This window comes from Anopheles coluzzii, chromosome 3 (genome assembly GCF_943734685.1).
Source record: "Anopheles coluzzii chromosome 3, AcolN3, whole genome shotgun sequence".
NCBI classification, from domain to species: domain Eukaryota; kingdom Metazoa; phylum Arthropoda; class Insecta; order Diptera; family Culicidae; genus Anopheles; species Anopheles coluzzii.
This window is the reverse complement of record NC_064671.1, coordinates 68,587,455-68,605,761: the sequence shown is the minus strand read 5'-3', so window position 1 is coordinate 68,605,761 and position 18,307 is coordinate 68,587,455. Positions and strand designations below refer to the sequence as shown.

The 18,307-nt window shown below is 43.7% G+C and overlaps 7 protein-coding genes across 8 annotated transcripts; 6 read left to right on the top strand and 1 right to left on the bottom strand.

Annotated features, from left to right (window-relative positions):
- The first annotated feature begins 1,804 nt into the window (after positions 1-1,804).
- Positions 1,805-7,668, top strand: LOC120959735 (uncharacterized). 2 transcript variants are annotated; one of them, XM_049609497.1, is made up of 3 exons: positions 1,805-2,377; positions 2,453-2,596; positions 2,682-7,668. In XM_049609497.1, the coding sequence occupies exons 1-3, from the start codon at positions 2,306-2,308 to the stop codon at positions 3,015-3,017; spliced, it is 552 nt and encodes a 183-aa protein (XP_049465454.1). In that variant the 5' UTR covers positions 1,805-2,305; the 3' UTR covers positions 3,018-7,668. The 2 variants fall into 2 exon arrangements, with proteins under 2 accessions (XP_049465454.1, XP_049465453.1); XM_049609496.1 differs by having other exon boundaries at positions 1,805-2,596.
- Positions 7,669-9,235: 1,567 nt separating this feature from the next.
- Positions 9,236-10,488, top strand: LOC120959738 (uncharacterized). Its single transcript, XM_040383363.2, has 2 exons — positions 9,236-9,606; positions 9,681-10,488. Exons 1-2 carry the CDS (start codon positions 9,379-9,381, stop codon positions 10,029-10,031), a joined length of 579 nt encoding a protein of 192 aa, XP_040239297.1. The 5' UTR covers positions 9,236-9,378; the 3' UTR covers positions 10,032-10,488.
- Positions 10,489-10,962: 474 nt separating this feature from the next.
- LOC120959737 (uncharacterized) lies at positions 10,963-13,069 on the top strand. Its single transcript, XM_040383362.2, has 2 exons — positions 10,963-12,151; positions 12,233-13,069. Exons 1-2 carry the CDS (start codon positions 11,927-11,929, stop codon positions 12,584-12,586), a joined length of 579 nt encoding a protein of 192 aa, XP_040239296.2. The 5' UTR covers positions 10,963-11,926; the 3' UTR covers positions 12,587-13,069.
- A 1,203-nt stretch (positions 13,070-14,272) lies between these two features.
- On the top strand, positions 14,273-15,287 carry LOC120959746 (uncharacterized). The gene has a single exon (XM_040383373.2). The coding sequence runs from the start codon at positions 14,640-14,642 to the stop codon at positions 15,282-15,284; it is 645 nt and encodes a 214-aa protein (XP_040239307.2). The 5' UTR covers positions 14,273-14,639; the 3' UTR covers positions 15,285-15,287.
- Positions 15,288-16,091: 804 nt separating this feature from the next.
- LOC120959740 (uncharacterized) lies at positions 16,092-16,483 on the top strand. Its single transcript, XM_049610175.1, has one exon. It carries the CDS (start codon positions 16,109-16,111, stop codon positions 16,454-16,456), a length of 348 nt encoding a protein of 115 aa, XP_049466132.1. The 5' UTR covers positions 16,092-16,108; the 3' UTR covers positions 16,457-16,483.
- A 143-nt stretch (positions 16,484-16,626) lies between these two features.
- LOC120956245 (uncharacterized) lies at positions 16,627-17,804 on the bottom strand. The gene is made up of 2 exons (XM_049608985.1): positions 17,712-17,804; positions 16,627-16,989 (listed from the first exon to the last, which is right to left on the bottom strand). The coding sequence occupies exons 1-2, from the start codon at positions 17,802-17,804 to the stop codon at positions 16,627-16,629; spliced, it is 456 nt and encodes a 151-aa protein (XP_049464942.1).
- Positions 17,436-18,288, top strand: LOC120959741 (uncharacterized). Its single transcript, XM_049610174.1, has 2 exons — positions 17,436-17,667; positions 17,730-18,288. Exon 2 carries the CDS (start codon positions 17,956-17,958, stop codon positions 18,286-18,288), a length of 333 nt encoding a protein of 110 aa, XP_049466131.1. The 5' UTR covers positions 17,436-17,667; positions 17,730-17,955.
- Positions 18,289-18,307: the final 19 nt, after the last annotated feature.

Genomic DNA, 18,307 nt, shown 5'->3' with positions numbered 1-18,307 from the left:
GCTTATGCAGCGACCAACTGAAGCTAAGCAACTTTTCCTATATCTCTGGAGATAATGTGTCCGGACTGCTTGCCAGAGGTTGACTTTTTTAAGCATATCACACACTTATTCTCAAGGTACGAAAGTCTGGTGAATGTTTTTTTCGAGATCCAGCCTGGAAGTTTGTGAAGCCATGCCAGATCTCAGCAGCCGTACAACTGACTTCCAACAATATCACATCAGTAGGAGGCATAAATGGATCACGACATTGTCCGAGTAAAACTAACCATAGCTCAGATTTCTCTATCTTCAAGTCTCTTCACACCTACACCGCATAGAATGAACCAGTACAATGTTATACAGTACAAGTAAAACCAATTAGGTAGACGCAGTTCATCGATAAACGCTCTCATTCAAGGTATTCACCGAACGATCTGTACAATCAACGATAATTTAATAGCAATTGTAATTGTAATTGTAAAAAACTAGGCACCACAGCCGAAGCCGTTCCTTCTGACTAAAAATAAAATGGTAATAAAAACAATATCTCGCTTTTGCACCTTTTTAGTCCATTTTCAGTGACTGAGTACATTCGTTTGATCGATCGTAAATGAAGCTTATTGAAGTTTTTATTGTCGTTTTACTCTTTGCTTGCCGGGTATCTACCATCACAACCGTAACCAGGGTATGCAGAAAACATCCAAATGCAACTGCACGTTCTGCTTTTGATCATATTCCTGTTTGATGCCATCTTCTAAACAGCTGGTCATCACGCACAAAGCATTCCTGGCCAACGATAGGGTGGTCAATTTCACGCTCGTCGAACAAGGCAATGCCGAGTGGAACAAAACCTATTTGGCGTATTTGTCAGTTTTGCATCAGATGCGTGACGCGAAGGTTAGTATGGTCACGTTTTGCTTTCTAAGATAACGTTCCAGGAACTGCTTTACGTCTTGGTTTTGATAGACATTCTTCACCTACTCGCTGCGAACGTTCAATGGCGCTATACAAAATCCGATCCTTTCACGGTGGATCGACTGCTGCGAGCTACTGCGACGACCGCCAACCGATCGGCTGGTGCGCATATTTTACGATCCCGTTGTGAAGGTCAGCAAACTGCAAAACTGCCCTTTTCAAGCTGGCGAAGGTATAATGATGAACATAACGCCGTCCACATGGTCAGTGCCGAACTTTTTGCCAGAGACCGATTTCTATATCGCATTCAAATCGTACACCAAAGCGCGTAAGGTACTGTTTCTCGAAGCACGCGTTTACGGTAGTCTGGCGAAGTTTGAGAATGTGTAGTAAAGTTCAGGTGTACGGGAAAGCCTTTCTAGTATCCATTAAATATTTTAAAGCCTTGAGAAAGAAGTAATTATCATCGAATATTCAGCAATTGTTGAACATACAATCCCTTGAGAAGCAAATGTTGAAGGGAAATTATTCTTCATATGGAAACTTGTACCCAAAAATGGAAAGTTACGATTTTACTTCATTTTTAAGCTCAACGACAGTACGACATAAATAAACGACACAAAGTTTATTTTACTTTCACTATGTCTTTCCTGAAACGAAGGACAATATAATTCTGTTATATCACTTGCAGTCCGGTACCAAGGTGATGAGCAAGATGAAGGTGACCCGTTCCCAACCTCCAACCGAAAATCGATTTCAATGTCGTATTTGTAGTATTAATGTGCTAAAGGTTCGGACGCGAATTTCTGCTGCATCATGTACAAAAACAAAAAGTCTAAGCCAATTTATAATTGGCAAGATAAAAGGACTGATTTTCCTTGAAAAATAATTACCCAACTGGTATATTTTACCAACATCTGCCTATCGATTCGATCACTCTGGCAAAGTAATTAATATTTTCAATCAAGCAATAGGTGTCATTTTCGTGGTCGGCCTTAGTATCTGTGTAATTGATGCGTGCTATCGACTCGGCATGTATCATGTATGGCGTATAACCCTACAGATTGCCTTTTAATTGCTTTATCTGCGTCCGGCGGTGTGCAGTTTATACTTGTAGATGAAGAAAACAAAAAATGATTAATCGAATGAAACTAACAGTAAATAAAACACTCTAAATTATCTGTACATCCACCCTCCCTTTCGTCTAAATTGTGTTTATAAATATCTGTCACGGTTACGTGGATTCATTCAAAATGTATAGATAAAAGAACATGTCTCTGTCAGAAACAGTGTTTATCGAATAATCTATGCACGCCGCTTGTACATAGCATCGATAAAACAATGTCCACCGTCAGGCAGCACAAATACGCCAGTTGCATACAAACAGCTGCCGACAGTAGCACAGATCACGATGAACGCAGCAACGACCTTGCTCGTTCTGCTTGCTTACCTGACGGGGACGGAAGCTGCGAAACCGGAACGGGTGAGTTTACTGTACAATCTAGCGACCATTTTATTACATTTTAAACCCCCCTTCGATTGCTTTGCTTCGCTTCAGATGCTTATTATGCTGACCAACGCGGAAGTTACGGCCACCACGCGCTACTTGAACGCATCCGTCGCGCTGACCCGATACCCAAAAGCGCCCTTTTCTACGTTTGACTTGATCGTTAATTTCCTCGAGAAGCTCAACACACTAACGGTACACACTTCCCTTCGACTGTTCAATGAAATTCAAGAACTTTTAACACATCTCTGTTTTAATTCTCTCGTACATCTCCAAACAGCTTCAGTCGCGCTACTCCGTCCGTACGGGAATGATGGAGAACGTACTGTACGAAAGTACGATTGACCTTTGTGCATTTCTGCACCGCCCGAACGAGCGCTTCGTGAAGATGGTTTTTGATAGCCTCAAGCGGCACGGCCGAGTGCTTACCAGCTGTCCAGTGCAACCTTTGCAGCTCCATTTCCGCAATACCACCCTTAACCACGTGCGGCTCCCGGTGTATCTGCCCCAAACGAACTTTAAGCTGGCGGTGAAGTGCTGGACAGGACCGGAGAAAACACTGATCTTTGACAGCCGATGGTACGGTCGACTGAAAAGAGTACCAATTGACGATTAAACAAGATCCAGCAGGCTATGGTCTTTATGTCCGATGCATTTCAATCACAAGCAAACGTGATTGAGAGTGCAGGTAGCGGACACCGGGGTGTAACATCTTTAAACATTCGCTCTTAAATGTCACACGGGGTTTCAAATTAAACACACGCAATGCGCAATCGGAATAAAACTGTCACTTCGTTTAACGTTACTGTCTAGACTAACTGAACATGATCGTTAACATAGTCTGAAATGAGTAGGAGGATCATTAACGGGGATTGACCCTATCATATCATATCCAAAGTACTTAAAGATTGTGGTTAAAGTAGCCTGACCCTATCATATAACATCCAAAGTACTTGAAGATTTTAAGCACAATCTAATAAAAAATCTAATGTGAATTTTATAGATCTTGATCTTGAAGATCTACAATAAAATGTATACAAGAGCATACATTTTTGTACATGTCGGTGATGATTACACTCTTATCTCTTTCATGCTACACAACCAATAGTTTCTATCTGGATTGATGTAACATTCAGTGCAGATCTTGTACCGTTATATGGCAAGGTACCCTACGAATGTTCCATTCCAATCGGTCTCAACATGAACTTTGGTATGATCACTGCCCAATTGATACAGCAAGCGTTTTACGGCCGGACAGGATTGCAAATAAATATAGTTATTCTTATTACCTTTACGGCACTATTCAATTAATCGTCAAGCTTATCAACTGTACTGATCGCACATTTAGGGAGTATGTTTCCCTGCATTTAAGCATCACCGATAGGCTCAGTGCCGATAACGCTATATTCACAATATCATGTATATAGCACATGCTCGTTCGTAGTCACCAGTCCAATGTATTTCTACTATCGAAGACTGCTGCTCAATCTGCTCCTAGCTCTTGATGCAGTAAGAGTGATCGTATCCCTAAGCGGTTACAGGCTTACACCCTTCATAACACACGTGCAACTAACCGACAATCCAAAGTACATGAACATAACAATAACGATTACCACCACAGAGGAGGAAAATCTCATCGATATCGATATGAACGTGATTCAACCGCTTCACAATCCTCAGGTAATATTCGTAAACATCACTACTGACAATCGTTACATACTCTACGTACTCTTCCTCCACTACCAGGCAATCGTTGTCCTGTTCCTCGATATAGCGTCTGGTGCGTTCCAGACACCTTTCTATAATCAAACCATCAACATCTGCAGTCTGCTGAGACATCCCGATAAGCATCGTCTGCTGCAAATCGTGTATCGGGTTATGAAAAAGCATGGGAACGTACCCAGCGGATGTCCCATCCCGGTGGGTCTTTACAAATATCGTGATATACACACGGCCCTGGTCCGACTGCCGGCGTTTTTTGGCCGAGCAGACTTTATGGTGGAAGCAATCGGGCTCATCGGTACGGGTAAGGTTCGCACGTTTGAGGGACGCTGCTACGGCCACATTCGCGGTGTCAAATGCAGCTCTGCGAGTCGATGCTGATTGCTCGAACGCCCGATGGTAGGCTATAAATCAGTAGCTCTCACGAACCATGTGCAACAAGACTAGAAATTAAGAAATGAATAAATAAAATGGTCTACTAAGAGAATTCTAGCCGCGTTCGAGAGGAAGATGCTCAGAAGGATACTTGGCCCCGTATGTGTGGAAGGACAATGGAGGAGCCGATATAATGACGAGCTATACGAGATGTACGGCGACCTCACTGTCGTACATCGTATTAAGCTCGCCAGGCTCCGGTGGGCTGGCCATGTTGTACGCATGGAAACGGACGACCCAGCCCGTAAAGTCTTTTTAGGCCGTCCACAAGGACAGAGGAGGCGTGGTAGGCCCAAATTGAGGTGGCAAGATGGCGTGGAGGCGTCCGCCATTAAGGCCGGGATAACGGACTGGCAGACGAAGGCGCGAGACCGTGAGCGGTTTCGGACACTCCTGAGGCAGGCCAAGACCGCAAAGCGGTTGTAGCGCCGGATAAGTAAGTAAGTAAGTAACTAAGAGAATTCAATAAGCAACCATTGTTAGATATTGCGTTGGAAATTCAGCTCTTGTAGGCAGCGCAAATACATGGTATTTCTCGTACGGAATTCTACATCAATGGCATTAGACCACGTCATCTAGATCAGAGCGAGAGATGATAGATTGAGAGTTCAAAAGCAAAAAGCTTTGAGACAAGTGTGAAAGTGTTTGATTATCATCTTCTACACAAATTCATACATTATACAAATTCTTTTTTTGTATTTTAATCTCCTAATTTGCCTTCATTTCCCCCAGTTGGATAATAACTACTGCAGCAATATTACTGCTGAAATCAATCATCACTGAAGGATTCGTAATTGTCCAGAAATTACTGCTAGAACTGCCCGATAATCTGGCCGAACGACTACCCCCTGCGAATTAAAGTAGTACCGTCAAACCATAGTGTAATTTCGAACCAATCCAATGTCTTTGTTTCATCGCAGTCTGTTCTATCTACTCCTAGTGCTCAATGCAGCCTCTATGATCGTGGCCCTGCCTGGGTACAAGCTGACACCATTTATTACACGCGTACAAATGACGAGTAATTTAAAGTACCTAAACCTTACGGCACAAGTTAAATCCTCGTCAAATGAAAACCACATCGATATTGACATGAATGTCATCCAACCGCTTGCAAACCCTCGTGTAAAATTTAGTCTGACCAGGTGAAATTTGACCGCACTAACGTGCCCCGATTTATCTCCCTTTACCACAGATATCCATTGTCCTCTGGCTTAATTTAGGAGCTGGTGCGATTCAAGCACCTTTCTACAACCAAACGATCAACGTGTGCACCATCATCCGCAGCCCGGAAACGCATCGTCTGGTGCAGATCGTCTATCGGGAGATGAAGCGCCACGGAAACATGCCGCTCGGTTGCCCGATAGCGGTCGATGTCTACAAGTTTCGCAACGTTACCACCGGACAGATGCGTTTGCCAGCATTTTTTGGCAGGGCAGACTTCATGCTGGATGTCAACGGTTTGCTAGGAAGCGCTAATATACGTACGTTCGACAGCCGCTGGTATGGGTTCATTAACGGCATCAAATGTACCTCAACTAGCCGTTGCTGAACTGGTGCGAACTGATGAATCTATATAGATGGAATCGGGAATAGATAATAAAGAAGCTTCCAACTCCCTACGGGGACCGCCGTTGGGAAGTTCATAGCAAACAGTTCTCGTGTTTCAAGAGGCTGTGCTATAGGTAAGTAACCACAATTCAGTCGAGAGTTGAAATAGCGACCTTGAGCTATCATGGTAGTGTCATTGCCGTGTGTCTTAAACCTATGTTGATTATTTTTGATCATTCATAGCGGGATAGTTAATCGTACGCACTTTCCATGTGTGGTTTGAACCAATAACGGGCATATTGTTAAGTCGTACGAGTTGACGACTATACCACAGGATCGACTCTGGTAATGAGTAATGAGCAATGGTAATGAGTCTATTATATACCTAAATCTGTTGGACTTGAAGAGCGATCTGTTATCAAGCACTGTTTCACAGTGATCGATAAACAAACATATCAGCTTCATCAGGGAAAAACAAATTTATACTGATAAAACTAATAGTATCAATTAGTATCACATTTAGCGCTCATTATTATTTAAAAGACGCTTAGTTAAACCTTTATTTCAATATCATTTGCGGTAGCATTTTACGGTCTTCTGTCATCCATGAAATGTCGTCATCCTGCAGCGCGATTTTACTGGGCATCTGGGTGTTTGGTTCTCGAAATGAAAACTCGCAAAATCATTAGAAAATACGTCAAAACAACTCAATCACCGATGGTGTATTAGTACACATGTTCCCAAAATTCCACGTGCCATGTATTTAAGCGACAATTAATTTCACATTTGCCACGTGCAAGTGCCATTGTTTTTTCTTCACTATCACACTCTTTGCACTTTATAGTTGTTTTGTCCGTTGTAGATTTTGGTTGTTTCCTTTCGACCCTGTCTGATGTTGCTGGCGTGTAGATGGAGCATTCTCTTACTGTTTCTATTGACTGGAGCGGCGCTCTCGCCCTTCGTCCGGGCGGACAACTACATTCTCATACCCTACTTAAGTAAGCTGGACGTTATAGCGGACTTGAAGTACATGGTAACAAACGCCAGCTTACAAAACACAGCCACAGAAAGTCGTATTAACACGGAGGTAACGGTACTTAAAACGATGCAAGACCCATGGGTAAGTGGAGGTGCACCTTGCGTGCTACATTTCGTCCACTGCCACTGTATCAATGTTTGCTTCCTTTCCCGCTAAATAAAGTTACGAATCGGGCTGCAGATCGATGTTGGCAAAGGGGCACTACTGCAGCCTCCGCTCAACAATCGCACCTTTAGCCTGTGCAAGTTCCTGGCGAATCCGAACCTCAACCGGCTGGTGCAGATAGTGCATCGGGAGCTGAAGCGTGCGGGCTACATGCCGAACAAGTGTCCGCTACTACCCCGCCTCTACGCGTACCGTGGCGTCCGTGTGAGTGCGATGCGTCTGCCGCCCTTTTTCGGTGAGGCGGGTTTCATTTTCGATCTCATGATTGGGATAGGGAACGACGTTACCTACGATTCCAGATGGTTTGGAGCATCGAAAAGAATCAAGTGTACTAAGGCGATGCGCTGCTAGTGCTAGATTGATCTAGTAAACCGATCTTACATGTTTGGGATTTCATTTTTGCAGCATAATTAGCAGAAAACTAGAATCCAGAAAAAAGAAGGTAGTGCGCCCGCACCAGTCTCACGTCTTTCAACAAACTGTCATCATTACTTTCCGTATCCGTAACATCTGCGTCTAATATGAGTATGCTTCTTCGGCGACATGAAGTACATGACGGCGAACGCCACCATACTAAACACAGCCACGGAGAGTCGCATCAACTCGGAGGTAATGATGCTAAAGACAATGCACGACCCATGGGTAAGTGTAGGCGCATGCCGTGAGCTATTGTGCTCGCACTGTATCAATGTTTGCCTTACAATCCCTTCGAAATAAAGTTACGGATCGCGCTGTAGTTCGATATTGGCGGTGGTGCACTGCAAGCTCCGCTCAACAATCGTACCTTTAGCCTGTGCAGGTTTCTGGAGAATCCGAACGTTAACCATTAGGTGCAGGTAGTACTTCGCGAGCAGAAGCGTGCCGGGTACGCGCCGAACAAGTGTCCGATACCACCCCGTCACTATGCGTACCGTGGCGTCCGTGTGAGTGCGATGCATTTGCCGGCCTTCTTCAGGGAGGCGGATTTCATTCTCGATATCACGATCGTAATGGGGGACCACTTTACCTACGATTCCAGATGGTTTGGTTCGTTCAAAAGAGTCAAGTGTACGAAAACCATGCGTTGCTAGTGTTGATCTCTGTCAACCAATCATATTTTTTTTTTTGTTGAGTTAATATAGTGTGTTTAGTCTTAGGGTTATGATTTGAAATGTTTGCAGCAAATAAAGTATTGCGTGCGTCTGGACACACTGAACCGTGAGGTGTGGATCCGTCAATCCAAAATGCGATGATATTCGATGAGAAGGCTGTATGTAATCAATCTGTTTTACGGCAAAAAATGTGCATTGCACATGGCATTTAATCGAATTTCATCCCGCCATACAAGATAACAGTTGGATACAAACGGATACATACATAATTGTTTCGCGTGAAATATTTTAACTGTGCTGATTTTGGCTACTCCTTCACCTTTCACGTCGTGACATTGTCATCGGGTAACGTGAGACAGTGTGCTTTTTTTAACTTTAACATAATTCCTCACCATGAAGGCGTCTTCTGAGCAATCATCTGCAAAACACTTGATTTTACGCATTACACTCAGTTGGAGCTTTACAGCCATCGAAGATAACTTACATACCGTTGCCACAGTGCAATACTTTCATTATTGTTGCCACAAAATCAATGTTAAACACCGTGCAAACATTCTCTCGCACAACTTTTGGTAATCCTATCAAGATGTCTACATTACTACAACATTTTAGCGCGAGCTCTTTCAGCGTTTCTATTATTTGATTATTCTGCTATCGAATGGAAGTCGGTGCGACATACCTTAATTGATTCTAAGATTTTCAGCAAAAGCTCACCAGCATTCATTCGCTCAATTGATTCAATTTAATTACAAAATACCGTGCTTAGACAAGTCCATTCACCAGACATCTTAATTTGTTTTATAACGGATCTAAACGATCACGAATTAGCTGCACGTGTGCACTTTATCACTGGAATACATCACAGTCGCTAATAAACGCATTATCTTGCCCCATTACCAACGTATAAATACTGTGGATCGAGGTGAAATTAGGCATACATAGGGCATCATTTACGAAAGCAGTTTAGAAGTGCTCCCATGGCATCCTTTCAATTACGGACGTGCCTTCTATGTTGCCTACTTTTCATAACGATCCTCCAGCCGGTAGCGAGCCTACGGTCGTACAAAACGATCCCGATCGTCAAGAACGTGATCACACAGTCTAACCCAAAGTACCTAAACGCAACTACCGTGGCGCACAACACACCAACCGAGCACAAGGTGGATCTTATCCTAGACGTTAAGAGACCTATGTCCAATTTGCACGTAAGTAAATTGCTATCGATCTATTTTACATTATCTAAACAGCAAGTGTCACATGGACACACCTTCTTTATCAGATGACCTTTGTGGCTTGGATCAATGTCATCTCCGGCGCACTGCAGGCCCCACTGCACAATCAAACCTTCGATTTCTGCGAGTTTCTCAAGAACCCAAGTATGCACCGCTTCGGTCAAATCATACACCGCGAGGTGAAGCGGAATGGAAACATGCCCCGCAACTGCCCGATCACTGCCGATGTGTACGCGTTTTACGGCATACCGATGGCTACGGTATGGCTGCCAAACTTCTTGCCTGAAACGGATTTCATAATGCAAATTTTCCTTCGTACAACGACCGAGTTGATCTACGATGCCCGTTGGTACGGGACGATCAAGCGAATAAAATGTTCCAGAGCTGGTCGATGCTAGGATATGTTGCAATTGGTTGTTCGTTGTCATGCTAATGATGTTACCGGCATGAAACGTTTGATGCTAACATATAACGCTGTGTACCTCCACTAAGATTTGCTCACCGATTGTGCACGATAAGCACAGGGACAAGGAAACTGTCTCCAACAGACACGCTAATATCAGCACACTTCACGGAGAATATGTAAGTTTTCTAACACATTCTAACACTAAGCTTTAAGTGTTCTATTCTCAAACTTCTCGCTAATAGGCACCTACAGCATAAAATATAATAGTCGCTTCTTTACGTCATTGGAAAATTTGCAAATAAAATGCAACGCTTTTACATCTTGTAAAAGATTCCATACTTTGAGTACATATATGTTTATACTTCACCTACAATTCCAGAGAGTCAAGTGTACTGAAAACGATCTCTTAGCGAGATCCCTCATTAAAAGCAGAATCAATGGTCTGTGATTTAACTAATTATCCTGCTGGGCACAATGCACTCAATTAAATTCAAATTCCCAAATTGAATGAAAAGAAAACAGCATATGTTTCATTTGATAATCTCAGTTGAATTGCTAAAGATGCAATATTATGGCATTTGATTTCTGGTATCAAACCCTGTCACAATTCCAGCAAGGACAGTCTTGAAACATTACTCCATTTTCAACAGCTTTGGAGATGTCGTTCACTTGCAGATGGATTTTGCCTGCACTGCTTCTGCTCTATTGGACACTGGCCGTGTCCTCGCAGACCAGTGGCTTCATCATAGTGCCCTTCCTGACGAAGGTAAACGTCATTGGTGATATGAAGTACATGATCGCTACCGGTAGCTTGAATAATACGGCCACCGAAAGCCGGTACAATACGGAGGTAACGGTTTTGCAAACACTAACCGATCCATGGGTAAGTACTATACGCTGACGTAGTGAGTGAGTGGTTGGTTTACTCACCCAGCTCTCCCTATGTTTTGCCCATCTACGCAACAGTCCAGGATAGCACTGCTGTTCGACATTGGCAAGGGTGCATTTCAGGCTCCGCTCAACAATCGCACGTTTAGCTTCTGCAAGTTCATCGGCAATCCGAACGTCAACCGGCTGGCGCAGATATTCCACCGGGAGCTGAAACGGTCCGGTTACATACCGAACAGGTGTCCGATTCCGCCGGGCGTGTACTCGTTTCGTGGTGTCCGTGCAAGTGCCATGCGTTTGCCGCCCTTCTTTCCGGAGGCGGATTTCATCCTGGATTTCACGATCGGCGTCGGAGACGTGCACACTTACGATTCCCGATGGCACGGATCGGTGAAACGGATGCAATGCACCAAAACGATACGTTGCTAGTAGAACGCTCGAATTCGAATAATGCTCGACGATTTGTAGCAACGAAAAAGATCACTAACATTCGGAAACTTTGCTCTTTATATTGCAAAACATGTGTTTATGATATAAATAAATGCGAATGAATTTATTTCGAATGCCTTTAGCTTGATCCTACCATTCGATTGCTACAACTAACAATAATGTAGGCTACTATGATACCCTAACATCAACTGCTGAAGTATCAACCTACCGACCGTCAAACGTCTATTATTGTTTTAACACATCTGTCAAAAAAGTTTATTGATGTCAACCAACAGCTTGAATTGGAAAATACAAAAACACATACAAAAACATGAACATAATACCGCCAAATTCAACTTGATACGCTTCAAACCCCCATCGGTCTGAATGCAATTCACTAATAATCTCAATTCACATTCGCCAACAATTATTTCCGCCCCAGCCGTAGGGTTATAAAACCTAATGTAACGTTTTGAAAGCCCCATTGCAGATCTCTTTTATTCTCAATCACTATCGTGTGTTGTTGTAGTCTGTGCTACAATTGCTTTACTCTTTCCAACTGCCCGCTGAATGACTTCATATTTTAAGTGGATTATTTCCACACTTTTTCTACTGAATGGAGCCATATTCGTATCGGCACAGACGAGCGGGTTCATTGTGGTGCCGTTCCTAACGAAAACCAGCGTCATCGGTGACATGAAGTACATGATCGCTAGCGGCAGCATTAATAACTCTGACACGGAGAGTACGTTCACCACCGAGGCTAAGCTAATGAAGACCATGTTCGACCCATGGGTAAGTACGCGCTTTCGTAAAGAATTCGTCTCCTCTTTATGTTTCTTCTGCTAACCGTTCCCAACCTCCCACTTCATGTAGCTCAGAATCGCCCTTATATTCGATGTTGGCAAAGGTGCGCTGCAGGCACCGCTTAACAATCGCACGTTTAGCTTCTGCAAGTTCCTGGGCAACCCAACCAGCCACCGGTTGGCGCAGATCTTTCACCGCGAAATGAGACGCACCGGCTACATACCGAACAAATGTCCGATACCGCCCGCCCTGTACGCGTACCCTGGCGTACGGGTGAGTGCGATGCGTTTGCCAAACTTCTTCCCGGAAGCAGACTTCATTCTAGACATTACGATTGGCGAAGGAAAGGAAAACACGTACGATTCGCGATGGTTTGGTTCGCTCAAACGGATTAAGTGTACCAAAACGGCGCGCTGTTCGTAGGCGGGACGGTTCTGCTGTCGTTGTATACTGGTGGTACGTCCCGATACTGATCAATGCACTGTTAGACGGGCTCAAAGTAAGGTATTAAAGTGTGCTTGCAATGTGTAAAAGTTTGTGAATTCTTTCACATCATAGGAAAGAAATTGCTTACGCTGAAGTTGTATTTTGAGTACTTCCAGTGACTAGTCTACTAAGCGTCAAAGTGTACTTTGACATTATTCAGCTGTCAGAATGCTCTTGATTTTACCTTAGCATTACACTCAGTTGGAGCACACATGCCATCGCAGATAACTTTCATACAGAGAGCAAATCGTTGGCTGTGAATCAATATTATACACTACACACTCTCTAAAACATTCTTCTTATCAAGACGTCAAAGTTTCATGCGTAACGTAACTTTCAAATCAATAACCAATTCTCAAACCTTCGTTAATTATTATCGCATAACAACGCTTTGCCCTGAGTTTCTCCAGTGTTTCTATTATTTGGATACCCTCTATTATTTGGACTTCCGAATCGCGCCGCCCTAGCCTAATTAATTCCAAGAATTACTTTTAATTTCTCCATTCGCTCGATTCATTCACAAAAGTCCATGCTTGTGCTAGTCATTAAGTTTCATCTTAGTCATTTTATAATCGATCCAAAAAGATCCCATCACTAGCACACTAATGACCTCATTACCTTGCTCCATTATCAACGTATAAATACTGCGTTTTAAGGTAAAATTACGCAGAGGTTGCATCATTTACGCAAGCAGCTAGAAGTGCTCCGATGGCATCCTTTCAATTGCGGACGTGCCTTCCATGTTGCCTTCTTCTTATAACAATCCTCCATCCGGTAGCGGGCCTTCGGTCTTTAAAAACCATACCGATCGTCAAGAACGTGATCACACAGTCTAACCCAAAGTACCTGAACGCTAGCACCGTGCCGCACAACACACCATCCGAGTCCAAGGTGGATCTTATCCTAGATGTTAAGAGACTTATATCAAATCTGCACGTAAGTAAACTGCTACCAATTCGTTTTCTATGGTGTACCCCGAGAAGTTTCACATTAACGTACATTCTTCATCAGATGAATTTTGTGCTTTGGGTCAATGTCATCTCCGGGACGTTGCAGGTGCCACTATACAACCAAACCATTGACTTTTGCGAGTTTCTCAAGAACCCGAGCGTACATCCGCTGGGTCAAATCATACATCGTGAGGTCAAACGGAATGGCAACATGCCCTCAAAATGTCCTATCGCTGCCAATCTGTACGCGTTTTACGGCATACCGATGAGTGGCATACGATTGCCGAACTTCTTTCCGGAGGCAGATTTTATGCTACAAGTTTTCATCGGCTTAGCTAGTGAGATGATCTACGATGGCCGGCTTTACGGAACGATCAAGCGTATACAATGTACCAGAGCTGCTCGATGCTAGGAAATGTTGCAATTGGTTGTTCAGTGTCATACTAATGATGTTACCGGGATGAAACGTTTCATGATAACATATAACGCTTGGCGTTATATCCAGTAAGATTGCCTGATACTGTCTCACCGACTGGGCACGATACACACAAGGACAGGAAAACAGTCTCCAACAGACACACTTATGCCATCACGCCACATCTCTTTAAAGCTTTAAATGTTTTTATTTTTAAATTTAAATTAATTTTCATTTCATTCTGAAAACTGCAAATAAAATGTAACGCTTTTACATCTTGAGAAAGAGGTTCCATATTATGAGGACATATTTTTAACATTTTGAAGATTAGCTACGGGATTGGACGTACCGCCGCAACAGCCTAATCATTTTGAGTTCTAGAATCTTCCTCATCAACGTCATAGACACACTGGTTTGCACCAACCGCTCTTTCGCGTTTCCAAACCGATGGCACATTCATTTCAATTACAATTAATTGGCCTATTCCTGCCCTCTTTCCCAGCACCCCACAAAACACAAGACCAATAAATACGAAACCTTTTGTTCAGCTCGTTTTATACCACGTCCGCACCTTGACGTTACATTGTCGTACTTTGTTGTTACAATTTTCCCTCACGCTTTCACGATGTTTCCATTTCAAAGGACGGTAATCCTACTGTTCTCACTAGCCTGTCTGATCATCTCCACATCCAGCCGCAACACCCACAAAGTGATACCGATCGTGACCAGCGTCGAGTTACGGGATAACTTGAAGTATCTCAACTCTTCCGCCACCATCCACAACGCATCGACGGAAAGTAAGGTCGATCTCGCCATTACGGTCACACGACCACTTCCAGATCCTTGGGTAGGTGAACTCTACTCGCTACTCCAATGCACAGTGGGTGTTAGATTATTCAACCGCTTTCTTTCATTCCACCAGATGAACTTCGTCGTGTGGATCGACCTAGCTGCTGGAACGTTGCAGACTCCGCTGCAAAACATAACGTTCGATTTTTGCGAGTTTCTCAAGAACCCGGGACTGCATCGGATCGGTCAAATACTGCACCGCGAGGTGAAGCGGAATGGAAACATACCCAACTGCCCGATCGGTCCGGGGCTGTACAAGTTCTGTGGCATATCGACGGCAGCGATGCGGCTGCCACCATTTATACCGGTAGCTAGCTACATCATGCACGTATTTGTGGGTGTAGGAAATGAAATAGTGTACGATTCCCGCTGGCACGGATCGTTGAAGCGTGTCAAGTGTACCTCCAGCATGCGCTGTTAACCAGTGGAATCCATTTGCTGAATAATTGCTCATGCGTATCTGTATGAAACTACCTACAGTAGGTAGTGTGTAAGTTTAGCAACCGTTTTACTAACACAACAAGAAACTATCAGTTGAGTATATAATGTAAGCAAAGTTGCAAACTATATCCTTATCAGAACTGCTCTGAACCACTGATAAATTCAAAGTTTTAATCTTTTTTTAATAACAGCAAGAGTCTTTGTAGTGTTCCTGTTCTTGATCAAGCCTAAACACAAATAGACCACAATCTGCAAACACATAACTAAACAACCCGAATTAAAAGCTATAGGTTTCGTGCAACGCAATAGCACCAGATTGTCTAGATTAGTCGAAAAGGCATCACCCGTCCTTGGATTCATTAAAAAAAACAACATAAAAAACTTAATTGCAGCCATAATTACTGAAGTAACATAAAACTAGAACCCTCATTATAGGCCGATTATGATACCAGAAGCTTTATAATCGATTCCATTGCTGCAAAGACAACCAGATCTTTCTACAATGTCCTCTTGCGGGAACTTTATCAAACTACTTGTGCTACTTGTGGTGTTCCTTTCTTCAACAAGTATCGCAAAACTCGTACCCGTAATTGCACGTATCGATTCGACATTTAATGCACAATTATCGAACAGCAGCATCACACTGCTGACGGAAGGTCCCCAAGGCCGACGACGCATTCCCGAGTTTACAGTGTCGATCCAAACCTATCACTCCGTCTCCGAAGCTTGGGTAAGCACTAGGATCCTAACCGTTTGCAGCTGACACACAACGCTTCTCTACTACTCTACTGCTCTCTTTTCTTTATGGACACAACGAAGCTGAATGGAAAACTTACCATCAGCACTAAGAATGGACGCATCAGCCAGCCTATCATAGACACCACGGTAAGCTTCTGCGATCTGTTGCAGAACCCACAAAAGTATCATGTAATGTCGCTGGTCTACTTCGAGATCCGGCGCTACGGGCGCGCACCCGACCGCTGTCCGATCGCTCCCGGTCTGTACGTTTACCCCAACGTATCGCTCAAAAGAACGCAAATACCGTCCTTTCTGTTGGATTCGGACTTTGTGGTCGAGGTGAGCGGAACTACCGGTTCGGCAAGAAACCAGTTTGTCAACGTGAAAGCGTACGGGTCGCTGAAGCGCTTTTAAGCAAACCAGCAAACGAACAATAAATGAATATATATATGCTTGGAAATACTACTTACTAATGTATTTAACACGATAGTAGCTTTATTCATATAGTGCCATAAGATTGCAATAGAGGGCGCACTGCTGGCGTAGAATAAATTGAGGGCGACCCCCTTGTCATGCATCTATATTCAGGATTCTTTGCGCATCTCGCCAAACCAACTGCTCTGAAAGAACGGTGCGCTGTTAGGTCGACGGAAGTATACGTCGATGCGAAAGCTACTTTCGGGGAAAAAGCTCGGCACCTGGATACCGTCAAAGCACGTTTTGAAGGTGTACGTTCCCGGAGCTATCGGGCAACGCTTGGGCAGATTTCCACGCTGATCTAAATGTTCGTAGATGATCTTCAGTACCCGATCGGTAAAGGGCTTCCGTAAGTAGGTGCAAAAGTTTATTGTCCGATTGTAGAACGCTTGTTCATGCTTGCCAACTAGGTTGGGTACGTAGTATATGGTAGACACCTGGCGAGGACGAGACCATGTAAGTGGTAAGTACTATCAGTTTGTTACGTATAGCAGTTGTGCTACCCTTACCATTACATCTGGAATTGGTTCGATCGCTTCAATACGGAAATCAACAGTATTCTTTATAGTCGACGAACCACACTTCCGAAATGTGACAGATGTATTAACCGTTTTGATATTTTGGGTAATATCTGCCTTTTTCATATAAACGACCAACTACCAACAGATAAAACGTTAGAGAAATGAAAAATAGTAGATAATTAGTATTAAAAATGGCAGCAAGTGTGTTTTTTTTTTGTCATAAAAGTATGCTCAAAAACCTTAGACAAAACGTGTGAGCTAAATAGTAGCCAACAAAGCACCATCAAAAACACGATCCTTTTGCCTGCCATTTCCACCGAGAACTAGCTCTTCCAGTTGGTAACGATTCCACCCTAACCGTCCGTACCTACGCGCGACTTAATTACTTGGAGTCGATAACATCAATTATATTCAATGATTTTAATGGAATACCAAATTAAGCTGCACTGACTATTTAATAAGTGCATTACCAACCACATGCCAGTATGAGTTGAACGATCTTCCTGGCGGCTTTCTTCCATTACACGCGCTACAGACATTGTAATGTTCGGAAGGCGTTTCAGCTGTGGAATATACTGTTGCATTTTCGCCGTACTCGGAGGGAACTTTGCGGCATTAACGCAATGGGTAAGTGGTACGGGCTACATACACAGCCAGCCACGTAAACTTACTCCAGCCCGTCTTTCCAGTTGGTACCGGTACTGACCCGAGCAAAGATCGACAGATCTAACTACGTTAACACCAGTGTCGCTATCCATCATCATGGTTCGTATCAAAACTTTAGCATGGACCTGGAGTTCCACGTACTTTCTCCGCTTGATAAGCTCCGAGTAAGCGCAGATACCGCCCACCAATCCTCTGGAAAGAAAACGCGTAACCTTTGCTTTTTTTCCAATTTTCCCAATTTTTGCCTAGATGAATGTTGGATACTTTGTGCGCATTATGAACACCGAAAAATGGATTTACAACAAAACGTACGACTTTTGCGGGTTTCTGCAGCGACCAAGCGTCGATCGGTTCGGTGCATTAGTGATAGATGACTTGCGGCAGCATGGCAAAGTGCCCACCGGCTGTCCCCTCCAAGCGGAGCGCTACGTTTTCAAAAACGTGACGCTAAATCGCGTCAAGCTGCCACCGTTTCTGCCGGAGACGAACTTCGGTTTCACTGTGAACTGCTACATAGGACCGAAGAATGAGAAAGTTTTTCGCTCCAACTGGTACGGAGGATTAAAACGAGTAATGCTGTAGAACGGTTTCCGGCGTTGGA